This window comes from Anomaloglossus baeobatrachus, chromosome 3, assembly GCF_048569485.1.
Source record: "Anomaloglossus baeobatrachus isolate aAnoBae1 chromosome 3, aAnoBae1.hap1, whole genome shotgun sequence".
NCBI lineage: Eukaryota > Metazoa > Chordata > Amphibia > Anura > Aromobatidae > Anomaloglossus > Anomaloglossus baeobatrachus.
The window spans coordinates 330715856-330736676 of record NC_134355.1 but is presented as its reverse complement, the minus strand read 5'-3'; the positions used below and the strand labels follow the sequence as shown (position 1 = coordinate 330736676).

General features: G+C 42.5%; 1 protein-coding gene across 3 annotated transcripts in view; it reads right to left on the bottom strand.

Annotated features, from left to right (window-relative positions):
• SCML4 (Scm polycomb group protein like 4) overlaps positions 1-20821 on the bottom strand; it is a 227069-nt gene that overhangs the window by 109047 nt on the left and 97201 nt on the right. For all 3 annotated transcript variants that reach the window (XM_075338367.1, XM_075338368.1, XM_075338369.1), the window contains exon 2: positions 11269-11480. In XM_075338367.1, the coding sequence (XP_075194482.1) occupies positions 11269-11480 (212 nt within the window). The remainder of the gene's footprint in view (positions 1-11268; positions 11481-20821) is intronic.

Here is a 20821-nt window from a genome sequence, read left to right as displayed (position 1 = left end):
ACTTCCAATTCTGGAAGTTAATGTGACATCACCAGACACCAGAGGCCACTGCAGCCCGGTTCATGTGATGGGGATGAGCAGACAGCGATAGCGCCGCTCACAGGCAGAAATTACAACAGGAGGTATTTAGAAAAAGCCTTCTGTCACGCTTTACATCTATGTGGCCACTTTGCTTTGTAGTGGACCACCCCTTTAACCATGACTACTATGGTGACAGAACACCTTTACATCATTTCCCTAACCCCATTTGTTTGCAGGGCAATTATCTTGCTCTTACTCCACTTTTGCAGCCCCCTAACATTTACTGCGACCATTTTACAGCACCAACGTTCGGGTCCCCATTGACTTCTATGGGGTTCGGGTTCAAGTTCGAGTCAAGTTTAGGTCCCAAACCAAACTTTTAAATACAGTTCAACCTAACCTGACAAACCTTACATCCACGGTCCGCTCATCTCTAAAAAATAATATGATATCCTGTAAACAGCATGTTTAGTAATTAGGAATGGAACAAATGTTTGTTAGAGCAGGAGGTAGTCTAAGGCTCCAATTTATGTAGTTAAAAAAAACCCAATATTCTGCCCTTAAATTTTCAACAATCAGCACATATAAGTACTGTGGGCATTGTGGGAAAGCAATAGGGCTCAGTTAACCTGGTGAACTTCAAGAACCGGGAGTACCTTCTAAACCTACTAACTCAGGCAGCAAGAACTTGTCCCTCTTCTGTTTGGAATTTTAGATGTCTATACCTGTGGGCATTATCGAATATATACTCTGCATACTGTGATGTGAAGACCTGGAACATAGGAAAACATTTTCATTAATAACAGAGATTTTTTCGTTTGATTGTAACAAAGCAATGTTAACAGATGGTGCTACAAGTATGACCTCCTCGGCTAATGGCCATCTGGTCCAAACGCCATCTTCTCCTTGGCTTTAATGAAATATTGTTACAGTTTTACTGCTTGTGTCTGCGGACTTTATTTCTTCATGCTGATGTAACAGATTCATTTTACTGCTGTGCTAGTGTATAATTACCATACTTGCTGTCACCACTGCGCCCCATCTGTTTTAGATGGTCAGCCTCATTCAGTATAATGTCATAATATATGCTGTCCTCCTTTCACATAACTTGTGTTATTACATTATTATGTTGTTTAACAGTCTTGTAATCTTGTCTTGTAATGCTGTATGCCATCACAAAAAAACAGACGTGAGGACCCAAAACAATAAATCTATGTAAGGTTATGGTGGGGGTGAAATTCTTTGCGGATGTTCCTCTAGGTTTACAGTTGCATAGGTTTCTTCTCAACAAACATGAGGGTAATGTGTTTCTTAGAATTTGAGCCCTATTTTAATATATTATTGTGGCGCCCCTGAGGCTCCAGTCACCATAGAGGTACTGTATCTCAGCTAGGAGGTGTGGTATCTCATTCCCGGGTAAGGAGGGGGGTCACAAATTGGTATACACGCAAACACAGATACACTCTTTATTTAGCAACACTCCATCAGACCAGGGTTTTTGTGGCCAGCTGGGAGGTGGGGTTTAGTTAGCGGGAGCACACTGTAGAACGTCAGTCAGGAAGTAGGAGCGGAGGAGTGAAGACCTGTGGTCTGGAGCAGGAGCAGCTCGACCCAGGATTGGAGACAAGGGGTCCTAGAGCCCACGGGAAGTGCACCATACACCCATGGTCTCATTCCACAGCCGGCATACTGGAGTGGAGGGACATGGCCGCAAAGGGGACCGGCCCCTCAACTACAAGGCTCAGCTAGCAAACCGGAGGCTAAGGATACTGCCAATACCGAAGCCGCATCCACACACATCCAGTGAAAAGGTGACCCCATAGGGCCAAGGGATAGAGCTTCAAGCCACCCAACAGGGTTCGCGGACACCGGGTTGGGGCTCTGTGTGTGTAGGCGCAGGGCAGGCGGGAGAGGCCGGCACAGGAAGACGACCAGGGAAGGAACACAGAAGGGTGTACCGGGATGTGCCTCCGAACTATCCGGGGATCGCTGGAGGCAATCACAGCAGGACCCAGCACTCTGGGGGTAACATTTGACTGTTCATGTAAACCAGGAACTTTTAACAGTGAGTAAAATCTTGAGACTGTATCCCTGTGTTGCCTAGTTATTTGCCTGTGCCTCTGGCCATGCACCCCACCTTTACATCTCCATCATTTGTGAAGACTACTACTCCCAACAGCCCTGGGGCCCAGCTATACCAACTCAGCTGCGTCACCATCTGCCCCAGTGGTCCCATCCCTCAGCGTTAGCTATAAGTGGCCGAGTACCACAGGTGGCGTCAAACTATTATCCCCTGTAAATAATCCCCACCACCATTTAAAATGACACCACCGGGGTCACGAAACCGGGTCTTGCCGCCGCGACGTTCTGCCCAAACAGAACCGCGGGCCTGGTAACAAGTGCCCCCAGGCCCCGGTGGGGCATGTCATTAGCACATGATTTAAAAGCATGTTATCTTTGTTATCATGTTGACTAAGACACTTGAGCCTATTGAAAATGTGGGGAAAGTGTAAGAAATACAAATATGTGACACATTAAAAGAAGTTAAAATGCTATGCATGATACATGAAACAAAAACAAAAGCAAAATGATAAAAAATTCTTGATTTGAAAAATATGTTAAAGGGAACCTGTCACCACATTTGGCAACTATAAGCTGTGGCATCACCAGTGGGCTCTTATATACAGCATTCTAACATGCTGTATATAAGAGCATATATAATACTCACCTAAGGGGCGATGCGATGCAGACTAAATCGAATGTGTGTCTCCGTTCTCCGGTATCAGTGCCTCCTCGTTTGGCCATCTTTGTCCTCCTTCTTCTGAAGCCTGGGTGAATGAAGCATCCTACGTGATCCACACTAGCCGGCATTAAGGTCCTGCGAAGGGCAGATCAAAGTATTGTAGTGCGCCTGTGCAAGACCTCAATGCCGGCTAGTGTGAATGACTTAGGACGCATCATGCACCCAGGCTTCAGAAGGAGCATATATGCCTGTAGCCATATGCTTTATCTGAGCTGGGTATCATAATATGGGAGGACTCTATGCCAATGTTTTAAATAATTTTTACATTTTAGGTTCGCAGACAGCGTGTGTGATTCCAACCAATCACAGACACTGTCACATAGGGTGAGGGCACCGTCTGACTGTAACCAATCACAGATGCTGGGATTGCTGGTGGGCAGGGGAAGCATATGCATGAAGTTAACGAGCAGCCCCGGAAGTAGTGTTACAATCGTGCAGAGACTGGTGAGTATGATGCGTCTGATTTATTCTTATTTTCTTTCTTTCCTTTATTTTTTTTTTTATATTACCTGTCTGGCCAGATCCGGATACCTAAAGTTTCCCCGGAGAACTCCGAGCCTAGGATCGGTGCACAGGCAATAGGTTACGCCCATCACTAAATACAAACCATTCTAATGTACTCTGACACTACAATCCGGTAACATGAATATGGCAGGTTGAGAGGTTGGTGAAATATATCACTAAGTAAGTAACAATGCAAATTACAGATCACCCGACATTTTACTTGGATCGTCTGGAGTCACAGAATTAAGCTGCTAGAAATAGCAAGGAAATTGTAGAATCCAAAGTTACTGTTATGAACATAAACACTCTCGCACACAGATAGTGGGAAAAGCGAAGATGTACTACAGGGAGACGCTGCACCTGCACCCAACTGATCCCTATACAGACTAGAAAGACCCTAGCCACACAACTCAAAACACCGCTCCATAAAAGGTCTTCGAGGGGATTCTCGTACCTTCTAAAAGACCAGAGGCTGGGCCGCAACACAGTGCTAGCAACGGGAGAGAAAGGTGTGCAAGAAGATACAAGAACCCAGAGTGAGAAAACTAAAACATGCATGTTCATATAACGTAGAGAGGAAAAGCTATAGAGAGCTACAAATATGCAGATGACGTGCAACCTCCCATAAACCTAAAAGACATGAAAGGAAAAGGTGCTAGGAAGGAAAACAAACCAACTTACTGCAGGAACTAAACTGATGTGATGTTTACCCAGTAAGGTAAACCCCTTAGCTGAAGGGCTGGAACTCCTAAACCCAAGTCCACCTAGAGTTATAGCCAGCAAGGAAGTGCAGTGAAAGATGAACATAAAAAAGTCAACCCAGAATGTGACATGGCAGACAAAAACGTAAAATGTGAAAAACCTGGAGAGGAGTGAAACAAGAAAGGAGAACAAGACATTAGCATTTGGGTAGAGAAGAAAAGGCAATAGCCCACATGAGGAAAAGACCAAATCCCCAAACTGATCCATGACAGTTCTAAGTGTAGCTAAAACTCCGACTTATTGCTCCATTATAAAAGAAAAAAAACATCAAGATGTAGCAATACAGGTTACATACAAGTACATTTTCTAATGCATTTTGAGCGTGACAAAGAGAAATGCTCTTAATAATAAATGCTACACACTGCTTTTGTAGCGTGGTATTGTCTTTGCTGAGACAGCCCCTTGGATCTAAAGCTGGTTGCCTCTTTTGCTGGGATCCTATAATCATGTCAAGTCTCATTTTTCTAGGACTAGATATACAACCCCTGGCAAAAATTATGGATTCACCTGGCTCTGAGGATGTTCATTCAGTTGTTTACTATGGTTTAAAAAAATGAGATCACAGACATGTCACAAAACTAAAGTCATTTCAAATGTCAACTTTCTGTCTTTAAGAAACACTAAAAACAAAAATCATGAAAACATAATGTGCTAGCCAGTAACTGTTACTTTTCAAGACCAAACAGGGGGAAAAAATTATGGAATCACTCAATTATGAGGAAAAAATTATGGAATCATGAAAAACAAAAGAACACTCCAATACATCACTAGTATGTTGTTGCACCACCTCTGGCTTTTATAACAGCTTGCAGTCTCTGTGGCATGGATTTAATGAGTGACAAGCAGTGCTTTTCATCAATCTGGCTCAAACTTTCTCTGATTGCTGTGGCCAGATCAGCTTTTCAGGTTGGAGCCTTGTCATGGACCATTTTCTTCAACTTCCATCAAAGATTGTCACTTGGATTGAGACCCGGACTATTTGCAGGCCATTTCATTGACCTTATGTGTCTTCTTTCAAGGAATGTTTTCACATTTGTTGCTCTATAGCAGGATGCATTATCATCTTGATAAATGATTTCATCATCCCCAAACATCCTTTCAATTGATGGGATAAGAAAAGTGTTCAAAATTTCAACGTATACTCGGGTTTTTTTTTAAAATGTAATGACAGCCATCTCTCCAGTGCATTTACCTGACATGCAGCCCCATATCCTCAATGACTGTGGAAATTTACATGTTCTCTTCAGGCAGTCATTTTTATAAATCTCATTGGAACGACACCAAACAAAATTTCCAGCATCATCACCTTGCCCAATGCAGAATCACGATTCATCATTGAATATGACTTTCATCCAGTCATCCACAGTCCACGATTGCTTTTCCTTAGCCCATTGAAACCTTGAATTTTTTCTGTTTAGGTGTTAATCATGGCTTTTGTTTAGCTTTTCTGTATGTAAGTCCCATTTCCTTTTGGCGGTTTCGTACAGTTCAGTCACAGACATTGACTCCAGTTTCCTCCCATTCGATCCTCATTTGTTTTGTTGTGCATTTCCTGTTTTGGAGACATATTGCTTTAAGTTTCCTTTGACGCTTTGATGTCTTCCTTGGTCAATCAGTAATGTTTGCCTTTAACAACCTTCCCATGTTGTTTGTATATGGTCCAGATTTTAGACAGCTGACTGAACAACCAACATCTTTTGCAACATTGTCTGATGATTTACCCTCTTAAGGGTTTGATAATCCTCTCCTTTATTTCAATTGACATCACTCCTTTTTAGATGCAGACTAACAAGCAGATCTTATTTGATGCAGGTGTTAGTTTTGGGAATGAAAATTTACAGGGCGATTCTGTAATTTTTGACAGGGGTTGTAACTAATTATACTGTACAGTCAAAGTTGTATAAAATTATTGTAGCACCATATATATATATATATATATATATATATATATATATTATATATATATATATATATATATATATAGATATATATATACACACACAGTATATATAAACAGACACTCACTATTATTAAAATGAAAAAGCCTGACAATCAAATTTTCGTATTGGTACAAAAAAAAAAAACAACTTCTTTTATTGTTCAATCCATTATTTCTATACAGATGTCAGCAGGAGAGAGTAGCAAGTAGTATCGCCCATTATACACCCTATTACTGTGTAAAAAAAAAGAATAATTAAACAACTCGGCATTATCCCAGGAACAGGGTGAAAAATCTCAGTCTGTAGCCTGCTTCCATGGAGGATTAATCAGTGGTGCTTGGATTAAAAAAAAACAGTGAGGGTAAAATGCAAATAGATAATGAGGCAGAAGAGAGAGCGTCACTCACCGAAATAGTAAAACTTTTTCTTTGTTTCCATTTTCATTAAAACTCCATGACTCCAGCTGCCATCAATGTCATGGAGTTATAATGAAAGTAGATTAGAAGAAAACATTTTACTACTTGTATTTTGCTGAGTGTCGCTTTCTCATCTGCCTCATGTGCCGTCCCCGTGCCAGCAGCTGGCGCTGCTCGGGTCCAAGCCTTCAGGGGAGGTGGCTAGAGGGTCTCCGGACCCGGGGGTCTTGCGGACACGCCGAATAAATGGGGGGACGTATATGTACGGGCTGGGCCATATTGAGTTCGTGACACCACCCACGGTGCGTGGTGAGGTGGGACACCACCGCTGCTGTTATGTGGCACCCGGGGAGATGTTGTGCAGCAAGTTGTTAACCTCTCAGTGGGCAGGGATGGTGGCCCCGGGACCCGGTTGGTGCGTGCAGGGGATGGCAACCACAGGGGGTGCTGGTATACTCACAGTTAGAAACACACACGAGTCTCTGGTAAACCAAGGTGGTGGTGGCCGGTGCCGCGGCTGGTTGCGTTCTGGTCCCCCACCCGGCTGGTGGTCGCTATCCTTTTCCTGCACTGCTTTAAGTAGAAATGACTTCCCAGTGTGAAACGTAGGAGTCCGCTCCCGGCTGGATGTGGCCCAAGGAGCCGTGCTCGCAGACGCTGGCCCGTGTGATCTATGGGCCTTGGCGGTGACCTCCTATCCCTAATCAGTGGGCTCTTGTCTTCTATGAGGGACTTTGGGTGGGAGAGAACCTCTAGTCCTGGCCTCAATCGGTTAATTAACCAGCTCCAGTCAATTCTGGCTTCAGGGTCAGAGTACCCCCATTTGTGGTACGGTTTCCGGGTCTGTTCCCCGTGTCGGTACCGGCAGGCTACAACTCTGGCCCGGTCCACCTCGGTTCCACCGAGCCGTCTTCTCGTCTCCTGCTGACTGAGACCACTGTCTGCCTCCTAGCCAGTGGCACCAGGGCTCCTACCCTGGTACCTTTCAGTTTGCTTCAGGCCTGACACACAGGCCTGACCTCCACTCACACTCCTCTCTAGAGCTAATCTAGAGCTTAACTGCCTGTTTTTCCACTCTGGGCTGTCTAGACCCCTGGGTGGGCGTGCACCAACTGCCTGGCCACGTCCACTGGTGTGTCTATCTGTCCCTAAGGGGGTGACTAGGGTTTAATGGTTGGCTGTGTGTTTCCTAATGAGGGAACGGTGTTATGCAGGGGCCTATTTGTGACTACCTGGTTTTGCCAGGGCGTCACACTCATACTCCCTAATACTCACATCTCTGACGTATTTGAATATAATGAATTGAACAATAAGAAAATATTTTTTTTGTACCATTTGATAAGTGCATAATTTCTTCATTTTAATAATTGTTAAATTGGACTGTTTATTGAGTGCAGGACATCACCATTTTGGTTTTTATCCCACAAGACCGAAGTTTTCTACAAGTATGCCCTTGATTCTATATGATTGGTAGCACTGTTGAGAGAAGCCTCTAAAATGTTCTATTTTCTCTTAAAAAGAAAAAAAAAAATCAGAAAACATGAACATTAACAACAAATATAATAACATCTGATGAGGATCAATCTATATTGAGCTACATGCCACCAGAGAAGTGACTACCGGAGGCCAGAAGCTTGATGTTTTACAGCCCTCATCACTTTTTAGCGTTCCACTGGGGCACAGGACCAAACATGTCAACAAGATAAACAAATGCTTCACTGGTTTTCGATCTAGCTCATGAACCAGTCTAGCTCTAGAACTAATATATCAGATGAAAAAAATAAACCAATAGAAAACCATGGAATCAATTCTAGCATCATTTTCTCTCGTTTTTTTTTATACTGTAATGGAGAAAAATCCCATTGGATTGCTGGATATATGTGAACTTAGGTCAAGAAATAGTTTTTTTTTCATTCCCTAATACTATAAATGGGTTTATCAGGGAAACGATCATCTGCATATTATACCTCTAACTAATGATGTGTATAAAAACCCTTTAATGCTCATTAAATCCATACATCGCTTGTAGTATTTCATTTGGTAATTGAAAACAAATCCAGAGCAAGAACGGTCGTATCATTAGCGGGTATGACACATGCAGAGTAACGTCCTAATGGTGTTGTGAAAGACAGATTATTGATCTGCATGAGGCACCACTCTGATTTGACAATGCCGTGCGTTGAAGGCGCCTGTGCAGAATTTTGCAGGGAAGGCAGGTCATTGAGAGAAGAGTCAGCAGTGGGTGGGGAAACAGGGAGATAGGCAAGACTGTTAGAAGTGCAGTGTCCACCCCCTGCACTTGCAGTTAAAACATCAAGGATAGATTTCTCTTCCATTCCCAAGTGAAATACTATAAATGAGGCATGGATTTGAAGAGAATCTGTCAGGTGATTTTGTAGTACAATACTAATGTTCTCTTTAAATAGGACTTAAAGGGAATCTGTCACCTAATCTGAGAGCAGCATAATGTAGAGACAGAGACTCTGATTCCAGCGATGTGTCAACTACGGTCTGCTTAGTGTAATATTGATAAAATCACTTATTAGTCAGTAGTAAATTATCATTAGAGGACTGCTTGGCATGCTGTCAGGTAATCCAGCATACTTATGAGCTCTATATAAAACTGCTAGATCTGCAGCAGAGAAAACATTGATTTTATCAAAATGACAGCAAACAGCTCAGTAAGTGATACATCGCTGGAATCAGGGTCTCTAATACTACATTATGCTGCACTCAGATGAGGTAGCAAATACCTGCTGACAAATTCCCTTTAAAGAGATCTTTCAGAATCAGTAACTTTTATAGCTCTTCCTTTTCCTGTTATCTTGTTGTAAGCTCCATTGAATTAAGGGTACCTTCACACTTTAGCGATGCAGCCGGGATCCGACCAGCGATCCGACCTGGTCAGGATCGCTGCTGCATCGCTACATGGTCGCTGGTGAGCTGTCAAACAGGCAGATCTCACCAGCGACCAGTGACCAGCTCCCAGCCAGCAGCGACGTGCAAGCGACGCTGCGCTTGCACGGAGCCGGCGTCTGGAAGCTGTGGACACTGGTAACTAAGGTAAACACCGGGTATGGTTACCCGATGTTTAACTTAGTTACCAGCGCACACCGCTTAGCTTAGCGTGTGCAGGGAGCAGGAGCCGGCACTGGCAGCGTGAGAGCTGCGGAGGCTGGTAACGAAGGTAAATATCGGGTAACCACCTTGGTTACCCAATGTTTACCTTAGTTACAGCTTACCGCAGGCTGTCAGACGCCGGCTCCTGCTCCCTGCACATTCAGGATTGTTGCTCTCTCGCTGTCACACATAGCGATGTGTGCTTATCAGCGGGAGAGCAACAATAAAAAAACGAACCAGGGCTGTGTGTAACGAGCAGCGATCTCACAGCAGGGGCCAGATCGCTGCTCAGTGTCACACACAGCGAGATCGCTAATGAGGTCACAAAAAACGTGACTCAGCAGCGATCTCAGTAGCGATCTCGCTGTGTGTGAAGCACCCCTTAGTGTGACGTAATAGCTAGTCAAGCATATGTAAAATACAAACTGCATATGCACTGCTCCCTCTTCCCACCTCTCAGTGCTGGCATCAGTGACAGTAAGGCTGCTACGTTTTTTAACATGCGTCATAAACGTTTTTTTGCTGCAAAAGTGGATCCTGTTTTTACAAAGAAAAACGCATGCAAACGCATGTGTTATTTTGCAGGAACCTGTCACTTGAAGTTTATGGGCGGGTATTGGAGTCATGTGATCGGGAGTGAGGGGAACTGAATGTGATAAACTGGGAGCCGACATCTGACAGCTGAGGACGCTGGTAACCAAGGTAAACATCGGGTAACTAAGCTAAGTGCTTTGTTTGGTTACCCGATATTTACCTTGGTTTTGAACGTCCGCCGCTCTCAGGTGGGGGAGAGAGAGAGGAGAGAGAGGGGGGAGAGAGAGGGAGGGGGAGAGGGGGAGACTGATCATGCCAGGCTGGTTTCTGGGCATGCTCAGTAGAGCAAGCAGGATCCTGTCTATCAGCATGCCAGCGTTCACATGCATTTGCATGCAGTATAGTCAGGATCCAGTGAAATACAGTATTTGGACACAGCTCAAAAACGCTACAAGTAGCGTTTTTGAAAAAAGTTAGAAAACTGCAAGTCGCTGGATCCTCACTATAACGCACGCAAACGCATGTGAACGCATCTTGACGCGAGTCCATTGCAAATGCATTGAAATGAAAACGCATTTGCACTTAATCCGTTTTTGCGTAAAAAAAATGTTCATAACACGTTAAAAAAACAGTGTGAAAGCAGCCTAACTCTGAACTGAATTTGCACTGCTGCCCCCACCCAAACTCTCTACCACCTCTCAGCAGTGATAATGAGGAGGGGAAGCAGTGAATATGTAAAAGGTATTAACATTCACTTGACTAGCGTGCATGAGACACTGAATTCTATGGAACTTACAGCAGGCTACCAGGATAGGCTAAAGTTATAAAACTTACTGATCCTGAAAGGTCTCCTTAAGCCCTATTTAAAGATAACATTAGTATTATATTGCAAAATTACCTGACAGATTCCCTTTAATGAGCATTATAGGGCTATTACACACACGCTCTTAGTCAGAGGTCTAATATCTCGATGACAGGTTCTTTAGGGGCTTACATCTGTTTGACCCTAACATTCTCTGACTACTTTTCAAATATCATAATCTAACATGAATTCTATTTATAGATTCTATTTATCATGAAGAGAACATCCCTTATTTTTATTCAGAAAAATGTACAGTATGCAAAAATACACATAATCACATTATACAAGAAATGTTGATTACAGTACCTTAAAGCCAGGCTTTCTGCCTCTCTTCTTTGGAATTTTTACAGTTGGGATAGATCCTGCAGTCCCTGAATATAAATTGTGGACAGTCATTTTCAGGGGGCTGGAATGAAGTGGCGGTCGCCCCCGTTTCCTGCCAGGTATTCTAGGAGACTGCATCTCGGCACTGTGCTCTCTCGCGTTATGTATAGAATGATTCATTTGCAAAAAAAAACCTGAAAGAAAAAAAGAAAAGCTCAAATATACAATACAATTTGGGTAACTAAAAGACATTTGGATGGCATCAGAATGTATATCCAAACAAGAATATGTCAATCTGGATATACTATCTATGCACTACTTTTTGCTAACCTTCCATACAGTTTGATAGTTTAGTAAGGTGTAAGAGATTTTGAATGCTGCTTCATTTATTATTTGAAATGCCTTGAAACAATAAAAAAAAAAAAAAAAAATAGTTGTATAGGTGGACATGGCCTTTGAATAAAACAGGTTAGAGACAATGCATGTCTCTTCTTTTTAGTTCCAAACCTTTCTGGTTAAAAAAAAATCAAAGAACAAAACTGTACTGAGGCAAAGTCTAAATGTCCACCAGCTTCTATAGGCACTATAGATACTCATACAAATTAGATTAATGTAAGCTGAAGCCGCCAATATCGATGGGTTCAGCAGACAGTTTAATGTGTATTGCGGTCTCCCAACTATTATTCTTACAGATGATGTCAGAGGACAGAAGGATGTAATGCCGATCCTTTTGTTCCCTAATAAATAAAACGCTATCAAAAGGAGTCTGGCAATGACTCTCTTCTAGAGAACACAAGAGCACTCAACAGACCCTTCTCAATCAGAAGAATAAACTTGTGTTGTTACTTTTAGCAAACAGTGAAATGTATAAATAAAATGAGCAAAATACAGTTATTTAATTGCCGTTTCATGTTAATTTTACCTACCAAATATGGGAATAAAAAACGATCCAAAAATGTTATGTGCCCGAAAATGGTACCAATAGAAACGTCAACTTGTCCCACAAAAAAAAAAAAAAAAAAAAAGAAGACCTCACATGGCTCTCCAAATACGACATGGCATCTGCTTTCTATTCCAGACAATTGTGAGCTCTAAAATTCAAATGGCACTCCTTCCTTTTCAAGCCCTGCCATGCGCCAAAAAAGTAGAATTCCACCACATATTGTATGTTGCATTTTTTCCTGATACCCTTGTTAAAAAAAACATGGGGTTGAACTACCAATCTTGTGCTAAAAATGTATTTTTTAATTTTCACAGCTAAACATTATAACATTCTGTAAGACCGAGGGGTTCCAGGTGCTCATCAACCATCTAGATAAGTTCCTTGAGGGGTCTGGTTTCCGAAATGGGGTCACTTATTGGAAAGCTCCACTGTTTAGGCACTTCAGGGGGTCTCGAAATGCGAAATGGCATCCACTAATGATTCCAGTTAATTTTGCTTTCAAAAATTCAAATGGCGCTCCTTCCTTTCTGAGCCCTTCTTTGCGCCCAAACAGTAGATTTACACCACATATGAGGTATCGGCGTACTCAGGAAAAATTGTATAACAAATTGTATGGTTCACATGTGGAGATCATATCATATCATATTAGGCATATCAGTGGCTCTCCAAACACTGCATGGCGTCCGCTAATGATTCCAGCCAATTTTGCAGTCTTCCCTTCTGAACCCTGCTGTGCACCCAAACAGTTGATTTCCACTACATATGAAGTATCAGCGTACTCATGAGAAATTGCACAATAAATTTTATGGTGCATTTTTACTGAGACCCTTGTGAGAAAAAAAAGCTATCTGGTTAAAGTAACAATTTTTGTTTTTATTTTTATGGCTCAATGATATAAAACTTTTTTGAAGCCCCTGGAGGTTCAAAGTGCTCACCAAACATCTAGATATAGTCCTTGAGGAAAAATCACATAAATTGTATGGTGCATTTTTTTCTGATACCCTTGTGAAAATGCAAAATTTGAAGCTAAAGTAAGATTTTTTTTTGGGGGGGGAAGGTACATTTTCATTTGTTTCCTTCCACATTGCTTTGGTCCTTGTGAAGCACCTAAAGGGTTAATAAACTTCTTGGATGTGGTTTTGAGCAGTGTAAGGTGTGCGTTTTTAAAATGGTGTCACGTTTAGGTATTTTCTGTCACATAGGCCTCTAGTCACTTCAAATGTGATGTGGTCCCTAAAAAAATGGCTTTGTAAATTTTGCTTGAAAAATTGGAAATTGCTGATGAACTTTGAACCCTTCTAACTTCCTAACAAAAAAAAATTATGTTTCAAGAATTGTGCTGATGTAAAGTACACATGTGGGAAATGCTATTTATTATATATTTTGTGTGACATGCGTGTGAGGTTCTGCAGCAAAGTGTGCAGGGTTTAAAGATAAGTGTGGCATAGTTTCAACACAATTACATAGTTTGACACAAGAACATAGTTTGAATTTATCCTTATACGTTTCCCATTGGGTTTTTTTTATTTTTTTTCTCTTTGTTTTTCTACTTTACTGTTTATCCCCATTTGATAGGTGCTCCATGGACAATGCTACCAGGTGTGTATCTTGTCAGATGTATGCATGCCTTGAGCAGCCGTTCGAGGGTGAATATGTCTGCACTCGATGCAAGCATGTTGCGTGTTTGGAAGCCAAGGTAACTGATCTAAATAAGCAGCTTGCAACACTCAGGGGCATTGCAAACCTGGAGAGGAGTTTAGAGCTCACTGAGCTTTCTCTGGCTGGGGCCAGTGATATGGAGGAGGGTGGAGGTGGAGAAGATCAGGACCCAGAGGTAGGTAGTTGGGTAACAGTTAGAAGAAGAGGTAGGGGAAAAAGTGTCAGGGAGCCTAGTCCTGACCTGGCACAACCTAGTAAATATGCCTGTTTGGCTGATATCAGGAATGAAGGGCCAGGACTAGGGTCACTACAGCAGGACGTTGCTCCTAGCAACCAGGAAAACAACTGCTGTAGGAAGGAGGGAAATAGGAGTGCAGCAAAGCCCAGACAGATGTTAGTGGTAGGGGACTCTATAATTAGGCGGACAGACAGGGTCATCTGTCGCCGAGACCGTGAATGCCGAACAGTGTGTTGTCTGCCGGGTGCTCGGGTTCGGCATATTGTGGATCGGATAGACAGATTGCTGGGTGGGGCTGGGGAAAACCCAGCGGTCATGGTGCACATTGGTACTAATGACAAAGTTAGAGGCAGGTGGAAGGTCCTTAAAAATGATTACAGGGAACTAGGAGAGAAGCTGAAGTCCAGGACCTCCAAGGTGGTGTTTTCAGAAATACTACCGGTGCCACGAGCGTCACTAGAAAGACAGCGGGAGCTTAGGGAGATAAACACGTGGCTTAGAAATTGGTGCAGGAAGGAAGGGTTCGGGTTCATGGAGAACTGGGCTGACTTCTCAGTCGGCTACAGGCTCTACGGTAGGGACGGGCTGCACCTCAATGGGGAAGGTGCAGCTGTACTGGGGGAGAAAATGGTCAGACGGATGGAGGAGCTTTTAAACTAGGATCTGGGGGGAGGGAGGGTAGTGGAGCAAAAAAGGGGATAGATAGAGCAGATAGAGACAGTGAGATGGTAGGGATCAATGAAGGATTAGGGGGGGATGGGACATGCAAGGAACGTAGGGAGGCTAGGAGTAATAAAGGTGTTAATAGGATTAAATGTCTACTGGCAAATGCAAGAAGTCTTGCAAACAAAATGAATGAATTGGAGACTCTTATGTCAACCATAGATTATGATGTGGTGGCCATTACGGAAACCTGGCTGGATGAAAGCCATGACTGGGTGACAACCATACAGGGTTATAGTACATTTAGGAGGGACAGGAAAGACAAAAAAGGTGGTGGGGTATGTATATTTATCAAATCTAACCTAAAACCTGTGTTGAATGATGACATTGGGGGGAACTGCAACAATGTAGAGTCAGTATGGGTAAATGTACATGGGGAGGAGAATAATGGAAAAATGCTAATTGGAGTTTGCTATAAGCCTCCTAACATACTTGAACAAATAGAGGGTGAAATGCTGGAACAAATTGAAAAGGCAGCTAATAATAATAATCGGGTTCTTATTATGGGGGATTTCAACTATCCAGACATACAGTGGGACATAGAATCTTCTGGTTCTGCTAAAAGCTGTAAATTCTTATCTACCATTCAAGACCATTTCCTCTCTCAGATGGTAGATGAACCGACGAGGGGAGATAATTTGCTAGATTTGGTCCTGTCAAATAGACCGGATACAATTTCAGATCTACAGGTCCGGGAGCACTTGGGCACCAGCGATCATAATATGGTAAGCTTCAACGTAATATTCAATAGAACATTTCAAAGGGGAAATGCTAAAACCTGGAATTTTAGGAAAGCTGATTTCAACAAATTAAGGGAAGAGCTTAAATGTGTAGATTGGGACAAAGTCATGGTAACTGGGGATACTGAACATAAATGGGGAAAGTTTAAGGATATATTGCTAGAGTCCTGTAAAAAACTTATACCCTCTGGTAATAAAACGTCCCGGAATAAAAAGAAACCACTCTGGATAAATAAGACTGTACAAAGTATAATAAAACAAAAACAAAGGGCGTTTAAAATCTTGAAGGCTGAGAATACAGAAATAGCATTGCAGGAGGATAAAGATATCAATAGGCAATGCAAAAAAGAAATCAAACAAGCAAAACTAGCTACTGAAACAAAAATCGCCAATGACATTAAAATAAATCCCAAAATCTTTTATAAATACATTAATGCCAAAAGGAAAACAAAGGATAGTATTGGCCCCTTAAAATATAACAACAAGTTAATTATAGAGGACAAACAAAAGACTGAGATATTAAATAGGCATTTCTCATCTGTGTTCACCAAGGAACTGACTGTACCAGGCATAATTCAACAAGTGAAAAATCAAAGTTCCCCACCAGATATAATCAATTTAACACAAGAAGAAGTACGCCTACGTCTGAGTAAATTAAACATTGACAAATCTCCAGGGCCAGATGGCATTCATCCACGAATATTGAGGGAATTGAGCTCCGTAATTGACAGACCGCTGTATCTCATCTTTTTAGACTCGCTTGTAACAGGGTTGGTGCCTCAGGATTGGAGGATTGCTGATGTGGTACCGATATTTAAGAAAGGTAAGAGGGTAGATCCAGGCAACTACCGTCCAGTAAGCCTGACATCAGTAGTATGCAAAGTTTTTGAGGGCATTTTAAGGGATGACATGCAAAAATATGTTGCAGAAAATAATATAATAACTGACAGACAGCATGGATTCATGAAAGATAAGTCGTGTCTAACCAACCTGTTGGGGTTCTATGAGGGGGTAAGTGCAAACCTGGATATTGGTAATGCAGCTGATGTGATTTATTTGGACTTTGCAAAGGCATTTGATACTGTACCACATAATAGGCTTATACTAAAGCTCCAGAAGCAAGGACTGGGGGAAACTATATGCAACTGGGTAAGGAATTGGCTAAAAGATAGGAAACAAAGAGTAGTCATAAATGGAACATTCTCTAAATGGGCCATAGTCAGCAGTGGGGTGCCGCAGGGATCTGTGCTAGGACCAATTCTTTTTAATCTCTTTATTAATGACCTTGTGGATGGGATTGATAGTAAAGTGTCAGTCTTTGCTGATGACACCAAACTATGTAGGATATTAAAAACTGACCTTGATAGTATAATATTACAAAAAGATCTGGATAAGATGTCAGAATGGGCAGATACTTGGCAAATGAGATTTAATGTTGATAAATGTAAAGTAATGCACCTAGGACGGAGTAATCCTGTAACTGCGTATACATTAAATGGAAGTAAACTCCGGACTACAGAACAGGAGAAGGACTTGGGTATTCTCATTACAAATAAGCTGAGCAGCAGCACTCAATGTCAAGCAGCAGCTGCAAAAGCAAACAAGATTCTAGGGTGTATAAAAAGAGAGATTAGATCCCGCGATCCCAACGTATTATTACCTCTCTATAAATCACTTGTAAGGCCACATCTGGAATATGGGATCCAGTTTTGGACTCCACATTTTAAAAAGGACATTCAGAAGTTAGAGTCAGTTCAAAGGCGGGCAACTAGACTACTACAAGGAATGGAAGGCCTCCCATATGATGACAGGTTGAAAAAGTTAGATATGTTTAGCTTAGAAAAAAGACGTCTCAGAGGAGATCTCATTTATATGTATAAATACATGTGTGGTCAATATAAAAGGACCGGCACATGACTTATTTCTTCCGAAGACAATACTAAGGACCAGGGGGCACTCACTGCGAGTGGAAGAAAAGCGATTCCGACAGCTAAATAGGAAAGGGTTCTTTACAGTTAGAGCAGTCAGACTGTGGAATACCCTACCACAAGAGGTAGTAATGGCAGACACTATAACAGCTTTCAAAAAAGGGCTGGATGATTTCCTCAGTACACACAACATTGTTGGTTATAAATGACTTAGTGACCAAATGTAGAACTGGTGGAGGAAGGTTGAACTAGATGGACCTAGGTCTTTTTTCAACCTTAGTAACTATGTAACTATGTAACATAACACTCCAGTTTAAGGGTAAAAAAATTAAAAGTTTGAAGATATCGTCTTAATTTTACCACTATCCTAAAGTTATATGTCATGAAAAAAAAATCTAAGAATAACCAGGATCAGTTGAAGTGTTCAAGAGTTAGAACCTGTCAAAATGACACTGGTTAGAAATGAAAAAATTGCCTTGGTCACAAAGGCAAACACAGGGTCTGGCATGAACGGTTTAACATTGCGGGTGTAGACCACTTTCTCATGGCAGCAACCTTCTCTGTTGCCAGGTAAACCCCTTCACCGCTGTAGGGTTGACCAGCTGAAAATGAGGCATCTCATCAGCACATGTCTTTGACGCACGGTTGCTAAAGTGCAGGCGACCAGTAGTCTAGGCACAAGTAAAATATATCTTTGTACCGTGTTAGCCAGTAGAGATAAAAAAATTGTTTAAAAGAACAGAGAGTCCTCAGTGGTTGATACCTTTTAATGGCTAACTGAAAAGATGGTAATAATTGCAAGCTTTCGAGACTACTCAGGTCTCTTCATCAGGCATGGTATAACACAAAATCTGAAGAGTCACGTATTTATACACAACAGGACTTAGAATAGTGCAGTAAAAAAAAAAAAAAAAAAAAAAGGAAAAAAAAAAAAAGAACAAGTTATATGAAACAGAACTATCTCTATGGCAGGGGGACAAGCTGTTCAAGACAGAACAGCTTGTCCCCCTGCCATAGAGATAGTTCTGTTTCATATAACTTGTTCTTTTTTTTTTTTTTTTTTTACTGCACTATTCTAAGTCCTGTTGTGTATAAATACGTGACTCTTCAGATTTTGTGTTATACCATGCCTGATGAAGAGACCTGAGTAGTCTCGAAAGCTTGCAATTATTACCATCTTTTCAGTTAGCCATTAAAAGGTATCAACCACTGAGGACTCTCTGTTCTTTTAAACAGTAGTCTAGGCATCACTTCTCCCATCCCCTGGGATTCGACCTGCACCTCCACTTCTTTTAAGGGCATTCAAGCCCGGAATGGCATAATGAGCACCATCTGACCATGTAGGAAAGTCAAGCTGGTATTATTGGGTACCACTACTTTCCCTAGAGCTTAGGATGTGACTGGTGACCTCTGGATTTGACGCCTGGATCAGCTGTTGGAATACTTTCCTACTAGGGCGGTACTGAGTTGCACGTTTCTATTCATTCGCCCGTCAGTTGTCCTCCAGTAACTGTCCTATTTCCTTCAGGACATTCATTCCCATAGTAACATAGAGTCCACTCACAATGAGGCCTTTCGCTAGCACAATCCCCTTCTTTTCCAGATTCTTCCTACAGACATGCATCTCCATCCATACCACCCCGCTAATGGGATGAGCAACTGTTTGGCAACCATCAATTGGATAGTTAGGCCCTCTCTGGATCAGGCAACGTTGGGGAAATGCTGATAGAAAAATACTTCCTTCATTGTGGTCACCTGGAACCCAGTGTCCATTAAACAACATATCCTTTGTCCGTTCATTTCGGCCCATGTAGTGGGACTCTCAGAAATTACCGTATTTTTCGCTTTATAAGACGCACTATTGCTCCCCCAAATTTTGGGGAAAAGTAGGGGATGCGTCTTATAAGCCGAATATACGGGGGGGAGGGGGTGTAAAATATGTATGTAAATATATATATATATATATATATATTATATATATATATATATATTATATATATACACATACATACATACACACTCATACACACACATATATACTGCAGGGTCCGCTCTGGAACGCTGCTGGGGGCAGGTGAACGCTGCGGGCTGCAGCCTTTGATCTCCTGCTCCCGCTCCTATAATATGCACAGCCGCTGTCCATCACCATGGTGCTGAAATCGCACCGCAGTGACGGGCTGGGGGAGCGGTGCATATTATATGTCCCTGCGCCCCCCTGTGATGGCACATGCCTCCCCTGTGTTAGATATAGCCCCCATGCTGCTGCTCATCCTAAAATAAAAAAGCTTTACTTACCTCCTCCAGCGTTTCTCCCCGGTGTCTCTGCTTCCACTGTGATCAGGCACGCAGAGATATCACTCTGCTGTGCCGATCACATGACCGGCACCGAGAAGAAGGAAGTGGAGGAACAGAAGCACGGAGGGAGATCAGCGCTGGAGGAGGTAAGGAAAGAGTGTTTTATTTTACTATGGGCAGCAGCATGGGGGCCATATCTAACACAGGGGAACGTGTGCAATCTATAGGGGGCCATAGGCAGCACAGGGGAACGTATGAAATCCATAGGGGGCCATAGGCAGCACAGGGGAATGTGTGCAATCCATAGGGGGCCATAGGCAGCACAGGAGAACGTATGCAATCCATAGGGGGCCATAGGCAGCACAGGGGAACGTATGCAATCCATAGGGGACCATAGGCAGCGCAGGGGAACATATGCAATCCATAGGGGGCCATAGGCAGCACAGGGGAATGTATGCAATCCATAGGGGGCCATAGGCAGCACAGGGGAACGTGTGCAATCCATAGGGGGCCATAGGCAGCACAGGGGAACGTGTGCAATCCATAGGGGGCCATAGGCAGCACAGGAGAACGTATGCAATCCATAGGGGGCCATGGGCAGCACAGGGGAACGTGTGCCAGCACAAGGGGGCTATATTCAATACAAGGGGGCCATATCCAGATTAAGGGGGCTAATTTTAGGATGGGGGCTATGAGGAACATATACCCTATATGATTTGTTAGACGGACACTGGCATTATAAGATGGACCCCATTTAACATTAAAAAAAAATTCTCTTTTCCTTCACCAAATTTGGGGGTGCGTCTTCTAATTAGGTGTGTCTTATAAAGCGAAAAAATACGGTATATCTTTGGAACTTTCAATCCTCCTTATTAAAAGGGACCCAGACTCCTGGTATGCTCCATAATCGAGGGGCACTTAAGTTTAATGTTTGCCTTCATAATTAACTGCCTTATGTGGGGCAATGCCTTGACATGTGTTCCAATCCTCCACAAGTCCAACATTCAAT